At 38.3% G+C, this 12585-nt stretch overlaps 1 protein-coding gene across 3 annotated transcripts; it reads left to right on the top strand.

The window, feature by feature from the left end:
* The first annotated feature begins 731 nt into the window (after positions 1-731).
* On the top strand, positions 732-12369 carry GOSR2 (golgi SNAP receptor complex member 2). Of its 3 annotated transcripts, XM_058182287.1 has the most exons (7): positions 799-853; positions 5802-5855; positions 6779-6843; positions 7248-7356; positions 7911-8043; positions 8358-8498; positions 11719-12369. In XM_058182287.1, the coding sequence occupies exons 3-7, from the start codon at positions 6804-6806 to the stop codon at positions 11878-11880; spliced, it is 585 nt and encodes a 194-aa protein (XP_058038270.1). In that variant the 5' UTR covers positions 799-853; positions 5802-5855; positions 6779-6803; the 3' UTR covers positions 11881-12369. The 3 variants fall into 3 exon arrangements, with proteins under 3 accessions (XP_058038269.1, XP_058038271.1, XP_058038270.1); XM_058182286.1 differs by lacking the exon at positions 5802-5855 and having other exon boundaries at positions 732-853; XM_058182288.1 differs by lacking the exons at positions 5802-5855; positions 8358-8498 and having other exon boundaries at positions 762-853.
* The last annotated feature ends 216 nt before the right edge of the window (positions 12370-12585 follow it).

Here is a 12585-nt window from a genome sequence, read left to right as displayed (position 1 = left end):
ATACCGATATTGATATTGATATTGTTTCCTGATTGCTTATTTGTACCCTATGACTATCATATGATTCTTGATGAAGGTATTTATTTATTTATTTATTTTGTCACAACAATATATGTAGGTATCATACAAAAAGATTATATAGTATATAAACATATATATGAGTAAATATAGGAGGTTTAAGCATATATATATATATAGGAAGAAGAAAAGAAAAAAAAACAATAGGACAGGAATGGTAGGCACGTTTGTGCCCCTTATGGTCCTCTTAGGAACGGGGTGAGGTCAATAGTAGAAAGTTTTTGGTTAAAGCTTTTAGGATTATGAGAAGAGACCACAGAGTCAGGTAAAGTATTCCAAGCACTGATGATTCTGTTACAGAAGTCATATTTTCTGCAATCTAGATTAAAGCGGTTGACATTAAGTTTAAATCTATTAGTTGCTCTAGTATTATTGCAATTAAAGCTGAAGTAGTCTTTGACAGGAAGGACATTACAATATCTTTTCTTTTATGTACACTGAGAGCGAATGCACCAAGACAAATTCCTTGTGCGTCCAATCACACTTGGCCAACAAAAATAAAATCTATTCCATTTATTCTATTCCAAATCAAAACAAGCCGAAGCACCGCGCGTTAACATCGGCAGCTCGGAGCCGCTCTCGCGGCAAACGTTTCTCAGGCAAGAGCGCGGACAGCCTTATCCAGCGCGGGTGCGTGACGTCATCCGGAGGACTTCGCCTCACGGGAAGCCGGAAGTCGCCGGGCTTGCTGACGTGTTAATAGGCGCTCCGATGATCCAGCGGAGTGTGGCGGATGAATAGCCGGCATGGAGGTCCTTTACCACCAGACCAACAAGTGGGTGTGCGGGGAGGCAAGCGAGGGACGCTCTCCGGAGCTGGGAACAAAGGCGGAGATAAGCTGGGAGAAGGGCAGGGGAGGCTTCGGAGGAGGAAAGGAGAGGGAGGCGGGGAGCAGAAAGGCGAAGGGAGCACGGGAGGCACCCGAGCAAAGAGCCGCGCTGTGATAAGACTCTTCGGCATTTACGGTCTCCACGACCTTACAACCTTCCCCCGTAGAAATGGGGCACCCAGCACCTTCAGCTGTTCTGGAACTATCCCCTGCGTGGCTGTAATTCACAACCGCTGCTGCTTCACTCTAAATTTTAGGGGGTGGGGGAGGAGAAACCCTTCTGGATAAGAAGCTGAACAACAGGCAGATTCCTGAAAGCTTTCCTGAATCTAGGAGGGATTTCGGCTCTTGAGTAGATGCTTGTCTTGTTTGACTAACCAATAACCTTATTGCTTCATTTGACTTTAACAATAGGAGTAAAACCCACTTGGATGCACTAAAGATGGCTTTGATTGGTTTCATGCTGGAACAGTGGACCGGTACAAAATACTAATTGCAATAACGCTCTCTTTGCTTATAGAAAGGAGGCTTTTGTTTAATTTGATATCGTTACAATTGAACAACACCAGCAATGGGTTTCAAACCCCGTCGCTACCGGTTTGCTCGTGCGCGCATGCGCAGAGACATCCGGGCGGGTTGGCGAAGCCTCTTGCCATTGCCACTACCGGTTCGCCTGATCCGGGGCAAACCTGTACCAACCCACCACTGAGTGACACAATATAGTCAAACAAAACAGTTGAATCAAAAAAAATAACCAGTAATAGGAGCTACCCTGAAGTGAGAAATAATTCATAAAAATAATACTTGGTTATTGAATTTCTGATGCTTTTGAAATAGAACAGTCATAAGCTCCCATTACAGCAAACTGGGCATTTCAGCCCAGCATGATGTACTGAGAATTTTTGGTTGAGGCTCTGGCAAGGGGATCTGAATTCTTATTTTGTTTGAGCAATACAAGGCATCCATGATTCCTCATTTAAAAACATTAGTTTCAAGTTTTCTTAGTTATGATATTCTACAGAGTTCTTTGGATGGGATTTTAACCCTCAATATAATTAAAAGATTTTGGAAAAAATATCAATAGGCTAAATAAACTTAATAATTGAGAAAATTATGAAGTAGATTAACACTAAGAAGATTAGTTCTCTTTCATTTTTCAAATTGAATAAATAAGGAAAAGCTCCCAGCATAGATAATTTGCTTCTGCTACTAGGAAACAGAGGTTGAAACAGAGTGAGTCCTTTATCAATAGTAACATGAATTTATCTGAACTTTGGTCTCCCTGGTCCAACTGCATACTTGAACCAAGGTGCAAATATGCCTTCACGTATGGCTGTTTCGTGAAACTGTGGTTCTAAAGTTTGACAAGATGGATTTTGATTTGAAAGGGAAAGAAATTGTATGAGAGGCATGGGAAAGTCTGAAACTATTAGCAGCATATTGATAATTCAAAAGTATCATAAAGAAGTCTAATGGACCAACTACATGAATCCATCTTAGCTATAATGTGTTATTATCTTCTTATCTAAATGTAGTCTTTGCATTTCTTCAATCCAAGGACAAGTACTAAATTTACCACATTTTGGATACTTTGGATACTACCTACTTCTTACACTACTTATTTTTGAAAAAGTTTAAATGATACCTTTGTGTCTGATTAAAATACTATTCAGTATTTTAGGTTTGTACTGTAGATTTGACATACAACCCTGGCTGAGCTTAGTTTTTGTTCACTAACTTGGTTTGTTGTATGTTTAGATTCTTTGTTAGCCAATCCTAACCCTTGCAGAAATACGTTAGTATGCTTTCTTTTCTTTTGTGGTTTTAAAAGACTATTTTGCTGAAATATGATTTAAAGATATCTTAATTAAAATAAAATGAGAGTCAAACATCATGCACTGCATATTATTAAAATTAACAGCATTAAATATTGGTTAAGTCTCTTGCTTCATGACTTGGTAAAGTCAGGTTGGATTTATTTATTGAATTTATCCATATCATAGTTGAGAATACACTCGGAAGGTTACTACATCCATCAGAACCAAATACAGCATCCATTATCCAATAATTACTTATACTTATGCATGATCAAATTGATTCTTAACAATCACGTAAATAAATTTTTCTTCATGAATGTAATAATAATAGATGAAACCTGGCATACATAGAACAGTTATAGATGATGTCATCTCCTAAATCAAATACTGTGTTTCCCCGAAAATAAGACCCTGTCTTATATTTTTTTGAAACCTGAAATAAGCATGTGGCCTTATTGCCATGCACTCAAAACCTCAATTGGGCTTATCAGGGGATGTCTTATTTGGGGGGAAACAGAGTATATTCTGAAAAACGATTAATTGTGAAAAAGCCATTCTGATGAGAGGAGATTTTATTTCCAGGCATCCTATCAAAAAGTAGTGCCTGCAGATCTCTTCCTCCCCTCACCCTCACTTAGCAGAATTGGAAGATTACTAGCAGGTTTTCCTGGGGCAACGATGCTGGCTTGATCAATAGTGATTCAAAGAAATGGTTCTGTAAGGACCTTGGATTGAATTTATCAATTAAAATTAATTCTTACTTCAGACAAAGTGACAGTAACATATTTCTACCAGTATGAATGTTTTCTTTCAAGTATACATATTTGCATATGTAAAATTTCTGCACATTTGAAGCAATGGAGAAGGGAATTGAAATATATGTGATATTTCATTTTTAAAACCCATGCTAGTTAGACATTTACTTCATTACTTTAAAAAATGTGTATAATATGGTTCACTGGTAGAAATAGATTTATTGAAAACATTGAAACATAGCTTATTCAAGCAATAGAATTGATAGTTTCCTTTAAAATTGTTTTAAGTTCTATTATAAATGGAACTAATAATGCTGAATATTAAGGAAAGTATGTCTTTTAACTCTTTGCAAGTCTACTTCTAATGTTGAAATAAAAAGAAATATAACTATCAAAGTGAAGAAAGGCATTATTATATTCTAGGTTGTGTTTTTCCCTTTATTAAATAGATACAGAAAATTTTAATTGGAAAATAAGGAAAAAAGAACGGCACCTGTGGGCCAGAATATACATTCTGGAGTCAGACTTTTTAAAATCAGTTTCAATTTTTGAATCTAAAGTCTCATCAAAAAGTTTCTCTTTTCCTTTTCTATTTTTTTTTTCATTTTATGTTTTTCATGATTTTTTGAAAAATAAAGATTGCTGTGTTACAGTGCCCTTATTCTTTCACGTTTAGTTTATGAAATTTATTAGAATTGTTAGTCACCCAGTCAGTTGGCTGAGATGGGCAGCTATAGAAAATGTGTGTGTGTGTGTGTGTGTGTGTGTGTGTATGTATGTATAAATAATAAATAAATATAATATAGTCCAATTTTAATATCTAGTTTATGAAGATTTAAAATAAAATACATGACAAAATATTCCATAATTTATTCTTTTGTATTTTCAGTTGGATGGCGAGTGGTCTTTTTCTTGCAGATCTGCTCAATACTTTCTCTACTTTCTAATTGCCTTTTTCTCTCTCTTGGTGTGATGCAATCATTTCTGTACCACACATCCATTTCCAGGAGAAGTTGTGGGCAGAACATTCTTCCCCTCCTTTCTCCACTGGATCTCCAGTGTCCTGTCACATTTTCTATGTCTCTGGTGTGATTTGTTCTGTTTCCAAAACAGGTCTTCCAGTTGGCAAGGCTGAATTTTTACCATCATTTCACTCCCATTGTTTGTTTTGGAGATGAGCCTTAGGAAATGTGCCAGATAATTAATGGAAGCATCACATCTCCCAGTTTTAAGATAAACTAGATGTCAGGCCTGGAAGCTATCTTTTACTTTGGATCTTCAAGACCTGCCACATTTGGTGCTGTGGGAAACTGGGAGGGGACATTGTACGGAGTAGGGGAGATATCTAGCTATAATAACATTCCTTTCTCTGAGAGTCAGGACATCCTGCCCTACATTTGGAGTGGTGTGACTGGGAGGCATCTCCAATTGGGACTGTGCATTGATTGGGCCATGTGATGGACATGTGGGTGCTGGGGCAAGGACTTGGACTTTCCTTTGGGTGGGGAAAACCTGGAAGCTTTGAGATTCGGGTTTTCCAAGATTTGACAATATGACATCTCTAATAAAATGGAACTCCTCATTTTATTAGGAATTGTGAAGGTTTGAGAAACTGCTTGAAGTGGAATATATCCTATGCTTAAATTGATTTAGGTTTTTTTGGTAGCTAAAATAGTTAAATTAAATTATTGGAATTAAAAAGAACGTGAAGTGTTGTATTCAAGCAATTAAAGATTGGGTTGAAATTTGCTTTTAAAGAACATTAAACATTTTTTGTTTTGTTTTTGTTTTTGTTTACATTTATACCCCGCCCTTCTCCGAAGACTCAGGGCGGCTTACAGTGCATAGGGCAATGAGTAATTTGAAGACAACTCACTATTTTCATTAAGACTGTTTAGACTGGAGTTTATTTGGTTTCATCCAAATATACCTGGAGCACACAACTTTTGAGGAAGACTGAGTTAGTGTTTAGTCAAGTGGGGTAGACTGGGGTAGGAGCATTACATTGATGTAGGGGAACGTAAAAGATTAGTATATAAAAACTAAATGCTGACTTTATAATTTCTTGATTTTTTTTCATTCAATTGCCTGGCGTAACCAATGACAATTCAGAAGACCGTGAATTTTAAACAAATGTTAATAAAAAAAAGAGATGGGAGAATTATGGGGGAGAAAACCTGTCCACAGATTTTTCTTTTCTTTTCTACAACTCTCAAGTAAGGCAGTGATAGCTGGGCTGTAAGGCTGTATTTACTCATTTACTCTGTATTTACTCAAGTCTGATGTAAAAAAAATCAGTTTGACTTTCTTGGTCACCTGCAGATGGTCTTAGTCTACAATTGGGGAGACAAATGGCTGCTTATAATCCTGCACTGGGTTTGTATAAAAATTTATCTAAACCCTTATGGAAAAACCTTTAGTACTTATAGAAAGTAATGTATCAATATTAAGAAGCATGTGTAGTTTACCAACCTTATAATATTCGTTTACTTGAACAAAAAAAAACCATTTGGAGAATGATGGTGAAAGGGAGAGGGTGAAGTTGAGGGACAGGGTGAGAGGGAGGGTGAGGCTAAGCATCAGGACCAGGGGGTGGGGGACAGGGTGGGGAATGGGGAAGGGGAAGACAAAATAAATGTTAAAAAGGGGAGGGGGAGGGGAGGAGAAGGAAGTTGGGGAATGTGAGGAGGACAAAGATGGAGTGGGATGGGTAGGAGAGAGGAAGGGAATGAAAGCCAGAAACTGAGGAGGAACAGAATGGGTTGGAAAGGGAGGAGGAGGCAGGAGGGATGGAGTATGAAGGGTGGGGGGAAAGAGAAGAGACAGGCAGAAGAAGGATAGGTAGGGAAGCTGGGGATGCCGCAAGGTTGTTTTGAGAAGGCTGAAGTGCTAGGCAGATAACAGGTCACTCTCAGGATACAACCGCCTGGGAGCAGTGGTAGGATTCAACTGATTTGCACCACTTCGGCCGAACCAGTTGTTAAATTGCTGGCTGGTCCTGCCCCTCCTTGCCACTACTTATTGGCATCGCACAACATGGCTGGTGCCTTAGAGTTACATCACGGCATAGCTGCAGCTGCTCTTTGGCTCCCTTGCCTCAATCAAATGGCCACGTGGCCCTGCCTGTCTGCCTTTGCTGGGGCCTACGATGTGGTGGCCTCCCACTCATCTTGGCCTGCTCCTGAATGCCTGTCTTGGGCTGCTCTGTGCATTAATATCTATTCTTGAAAAATTCACCTTTTTTGAGGGGGGGGGGAATATCTAATAGATTTTCTGTTTTCCTGTTTTCTTTTTAACAGGCAGATCCATGAAGTTCAGTCGTACATGGGCCGCCTGGAAACCTCAGACAAAGAGTCTGTTCACTGTGAGTAATTGGGTATATAAAAGCAACTTGATTATTGGTTTAATCTGATGCCACAAGCATTTTGCTCTCTAATAATATCTGAAACTTAGATCAGAAAAACATGGTAGAAAATAGATCAGAAAAACATGGTATAAGAAATTAAGTATTAAACTTAAACTCAGTTTGTTTAAAATGCCTCAATAGACTTTAAAATCTGTATCAGTTGTGACGCCATGTCATTTGGATCACATGTATTATTTACCAGAATCTCATTGGGTTATTCATCCAATTCCTGATAGCTCCTTTTATCCGAGCTGTACAAGTTGAGATATTCATTTTGATTAAACAGGCTGTTTAGTTAGAAAGAAAATATTGTGCACCTTAAAGCAGCAAAAGAACTTCTTTTTATTTGTCTCCTTCTGTAGTGGTAGAAAATGAAATTCAGGCACGAATAGACAGAATTTTTAGCAATCTAGACCGACTGGAAATCTTCTGCAACAAGGAACCTCCAAACAAGCGGCAAAATGCCAAACTGTGAGTGATTGTTCTTCTTGATGTTATCTTCACGTTTTAATTTACTGATACATATCAAGGGATGTGTTATTTTTATGCCGATATTATTAAATATCTCCCAAACCAAATGAAAATTGAGGAGTAATAAATGTCCCGATTCAGATAGATTTCTTTGGATCTATAAAGTTATAGCTGCCATTGAGAAGGGCTTTTTGCAGTTATCATTGTCTTTTTTTTTTTCTATGAGTGATTTCTTAGCAGATCTCCTGGACTGGATACTGTAGGAATAGTAGGCCCAATTGAGAGTCTTGGTAGAAAGAGTGTTGGAAATATTTCCCATCTGAGGCATGAAAAGCTGCTTTTGAACTAAAATATAATATAACAGCAACTAAAGAGCTATTTTGTACATCTATATGTATGTGGCCAAAAATACATTACTGTTAGAGCACAGGTTTTCTATAATTATGTGCAGTGTTTCACTGAACAATAGCAAGTTTGCTTTATAACACTCCTGCAGTCAGTCTTTTCCCATTAATTATTGATTTATTCGGGGGGGACCTATTGCCTCTTTTCAGCCGGGTTGACCAGTTGAAATACGACATTCAGCATCTGCAGACAGGATTGCGAAATTTCCAGCATCGTCGCTATGCAAGGGAGCAGCAAGAAAGACAACGTGAGGAGCTTCTGACTCGAACATTCACCACTAATGTAAGTCCTGCCCTTAAAACCAGAGAACTTAGGCTAAAGTTTGCTTGCTTTCTGATTTTCATCCTCAAAATTTTACAGCCACATTTTTTAAAAAACAGTTGTTGTTCACATACTTTTTTTACCCCAAAATTAAGTGAACAATGCGCTTGACAATGCACTGGAGCTGCCTAGCGACTGATGTGGAAAAGAATTTGGGAGGGCAGGAAGTTTGAATTTCATAGCCATAGCGTATGGTTGACTCTGTAGAGGCTTTGGGTTAAGAATGTTGAGGAAAGATAATCAAGATGCTTCCATTTCCTTCCCTCCCCCTGCAGGATTCTGACACCACCATTCCAATTGATGAAACATTACAATTTAATGAATCCCTTCAAAATGCACACCGTGGCATGGATGATCTTATTGGCAGCGGAACCAGCATCCTACAGGGCCTGAGGGATCAGAGAGTGACATTAAAGGTGGGCATAGGGTGGGACCTTCACCTTTTTTGCTTATGGTGACCAGGTATCCAGTATATTTGAAATTTGAATATCAGAAATTCATCAGAACAGTTCAAGTCCCCCAATTCAGTCATTCTGGCTTTGAATTACGTGGAATTTAAATCTAGCTTCAGTACTTGTATATTTGGGAGGAATTGGATGTTTTATTAATTCTTTTTTTTTTTTTGAAGATATCTAGTTAAAATAAGCACAACCATAGAAATAAGAGAATAGCCATAGCAATAGCACTTAGACTTATATACCGCTTCACAGTGCTTTACAGCCCTCTCTAAGCGGTTTACAGAGGAAGCATATTGCCCCCAACAATTTGGGTTCTCATTTTACCCACCTCTGAAGGATGGAAGGCTGAGTCAACCTTGATGAGCCTGGTGAGATTCGAACTGCCGCATGGCAGTCAGCCGGCAGCCAGCAGAAATAGCCTGCAGTACTGCACTCTAACCACTGTGCCACTGTGGCTCAATTTTGCCAGTCTGCTTCTAGAAAGTCTCTTCTGACTTTCATAACTTGGACTGTTTCACATAGCAAGTGCTTTGCATACAAGAGATCACGATTCTCCGGTTTGCCAGTTACAACTTTCCAGTGATGGTTGATGGGGAAGACTCATGAATCCAGAGAGAGAGAGAGAGAGAGAGAGAGAGAGAGAGAGAGAGAGAGAGAGAGAGAGAGAGATGATTAGTTAGCAACAAACTAGACTAGATAGACAAAACAGTCTTTTAAACTGTTTAAACTTTATAAAGTAATAGAGCTAGGAAAAAAAGAAAGAAACCCTATCTTATGGTTGTCTCTTCCATTCTAAACTTCTGAAAGTGGATCCTCCATGCCAGTGGTACCAAAAGAGAGTGCATGCATGAAGTTTACTCCAGCTTTTTAGTCTTCCATTCTTCCTCTTCCTTGCTTCTTCTCCCTTCTTCAGAGGTCCTGCTTATAATCATTGCTGGCTCTGGTCTCATTTCTCCAGTCATTCCTTGTGTATTTTATCTCTTTTTTTTTCAGACTGTCTTCATATTTTCCTATGTGATCTACTTTGTTACTGTGTATGCTATCACTATCAGCAAGTTATATCCTTAGTACAAAGCCCTTGCTGTTTCAAAATCATGTACACCTTTCTCCTCGCCTTACCCTCCAGTGCCCCATAGCTTCTTCTGCAGAGGTTAAACAAAAAAAAACAAAAACAAAAAAATTAGACTGCTGAGTAGTTGCCGATGCAAAGAACAGTTCAGAACCTGATGCCTGTTTTTATTCTAACCCTACTTTGTTCTTGAGCTAATACTTGGAAGAGGCTGGTTTGGTCAAGGGATGTTGGGCCTTGTGGATTTGGCAGTTTCTGATGTTTTGAAAATAAAAATATTTTGTAATGCAACGGTTTTCTCAGACCTAAGTGACCAATTCCAGAAATTGTGACAGGTGAATAAAGTGCCTTTATTAAAGAAAAAAAAACTATTGATTGAATATTTACAAATAACTGGAAGATCCCTTTTTCTTAATTTCATAGCAAACATAATCATTTTAGTGCACCTATGCACTGATGGACAAACCAAGTTTCCAACTGGTTACTGTTCATTGTTTAATTACATAGTGCTGCTTTGTAGTTAGATACGTGCATAGCATACCATAGTATTCTGGAGACGTCTGCAACATTCCATTTGTCCTCTTGCCCACATACAGACTGCCAAACTTTCAGTGGAATAGCCAGATCTGTGAGATCTGGAAGATGGCAGGAACATTCCAGAATTCTCCAGAACATTTTGTACCTGGGACAGTGAGTTATACATATTCCAGTTGTGTTACTATTCTGATAACTGCAGGGATATTCCTCCTTGCTTTTTGGTGGTTCTTATTAGCTGCTACCTTATTATCTTGGTATATTTTCAGCTTAAGGACCAGACCTTGATATACTCAGTATATATCAAGGTAATTTATATATCTGTGGTTTTGGCCATTTTTTGCTACCTTCTATGTGCACAAAATTGTGGATAGGATTCTATGACTGTGTAAAATTTCATTATAGTTAAGTTGTCCATATAATGTATTTACTCTTCCTGTAATTGTGGTGCGTCTATTTGATCAGTCTATCAGCATAGTTCATGTGACTTCCTTGTGGCTACTGGACTTATTTGGTGTGATTTGCTAAATTGACAATGGAGAAAATTCTATGTGTGATGTTGCTTATGCTAGGCTTCTCTGCTATGCGCTGAGGAGGGAAGATTATCCGGACAGTAAGCATCATATAGCCAGTGGAGCAATCCCCAAGTAATCTTTCATCAGCAGCCAAGCAACTTAGTCCAAAGAATAAAAAGGATAACTGCCATAAGGAAGTCACTTTTGAAGTGGGTGAACTGAGGAACAAATACATTGCTGAGATGATCTCTGTAGGAGAAAGAGTAAGTGCTTGTGAGAGAAAGATAATGACCATAGGTTCAAGATGGGCTCACCTTCCCATCCCATTTCAAGATCACATTATTTATTATTTCATTACTTGTAGTTTCTTGGAACAGAAATTTTGCAAACAACGAGGATGATCTATATTTCTTTATATCTGGGCAGGCTTACATGGGAAAATGTACAAAATATGGAGCTAATTATTAAAAATAGTTTCTTGGTTTGTGATTGCAGACTGTATATAGGGAAGTTATGTAGAACAGTCAGGGGCCAGCCTGTGTTTTCCAGCAAAATCAGCCCTTCTGCAGTGAATGAATCATGATCCACAAGTATATTGCCATTTGGCCTGATCTTAATTTGCAAGAGAGCTGATAATGTCATTTCAACTGTATATATTTTAAAACATTCCTCTATTGGATTGGGCAGTGATATGGGATAATTTTAAAAGCAGAAAGGAAATATTAAATAAAAATAGAAATTATCACTATTCTTCTCCTCTCCCATCCCCTCTCCTTCTATCCCTCCTAAATCATTTTTAAAATTTTAGGTTTTGTAGATGCTTACAGAAGGCATAGGAATTATAAAGACTTTCTGAAGAGCAAAAGATTGTTGGTTGGAAATTGAGAGTGGGTGAGAAAAAATGGATATGTAAAATAAAGTGGTTCACATGTTGATGTAAATGATGCATCCTGTTTCTGGAGAGGCCAAAATATCTGAAGAGGTGTACCTTGAAAGTCAAAAATCCTCTCTGACAACTTTTTTTAAAGCTAATATTGTTACCCTTTTTTGTCACTTTCAGGGCACCCACAAGAAAATAATGGATGTTGCCAATATGCTTGGTTTATCTAATACAGTCATGCGTGTCATTGAGAAACGTGCCTTCCAGGATAAGTACTTCATGATTGGTGGCATGCTTGTGACATGCATAATCATGTTCCTCGTAGTGCAGTATCTTACTTGAAAGGCTGAAGAACATACTACCAGACTGGGTTGGACTTCTTTTCTACTCTGACTTTCAGCATAACTGTGAACCTCCTGGATTGGCTACAGCTGCCATGTGACTCAAAAGATGCTCGAGTTGAGTGGCTTATATAGATTCTGTGTGCAGGGATGCTTATCTACACAACACTCATCACTTTTCAGTCATTTAGCGGGTATCCTGCCATGTGACTCTCAGCCTTAGTTGATGAGGGCATGAGCTGTCTCCTTTAGTTCTCTTAATAATCCTGGTATAAAGCCTCTTAACAAAGTGGCCAATAAACGAAGTATTACTATTGGATCTATAGATTTCATAGTTCCACAAGATCTAGATGTCTATGAACACTGTAATTATTAGTGAAAATGAAGCAGCTTGGCTTGAAGGACTTGTTGGCTTAACTTATTGCAGGTGTGGGACATAGAGAGACTGTCTTGTTCCCAGCAATGATTAAAATAAATAGAAATCCACTTAGTCCATGTGCAATGGTGATGGTTTTTGATAATTATAGATTCTGTGTCTATCATTTATCTAGAGTAAACAGACTGTGAAAACTAGTTGAACTACAGTGTAGTAACTCACTTTCAAGTACACAATGGATGTGTTAGGGACCATGATAATTTAGATACATGTGCTAATGATCCCTGTAGCAGAATCCTGTTTTTAGTATTGGGAAAGAAGTGTGGAATT

Source organism: Ahaetulla prasina, chromosome 4, assembly GCF_028640845.1.
Source record: "Ahaetulla prasina isolate Xishuangbanna chromosome 4, ASM2864084v1, whole genome shotgun sequence".
NCBI classification, from domain to species: Eukaryota; Metazoa; Chordata; class Lepidosauria; order Squamata; family Colubridae; genus Ahaetulla; species Ahaetulla prasina.
The sequence above is the reverse complement of the archived record's forward strand: the minus strand, read 5'-3'. Positions and strand labels throughout refer to the sequence as shown.

Coding starts and splice junctions, on each gene's coding strand:
- GOSR2 (XM_058182286.1), top strand. CDS start 825: ATGGAGGTCCTTTACCACCAGACCAACAA. Junction 6,844..7,247: donor AGACAAAGAGTCTGTTCACT/GTGAGTAATTGG, acceptor CTCCTTCTGTAG/TGGTAGAAAATGAAATTCAG. Junction 8,499..11,718: donor ATCAGAGAGTGACATTAAAG/GTGGGCATAGGG, acceptor TGTCACTTTCAG/GGCACCCACAAGAAAATAAT.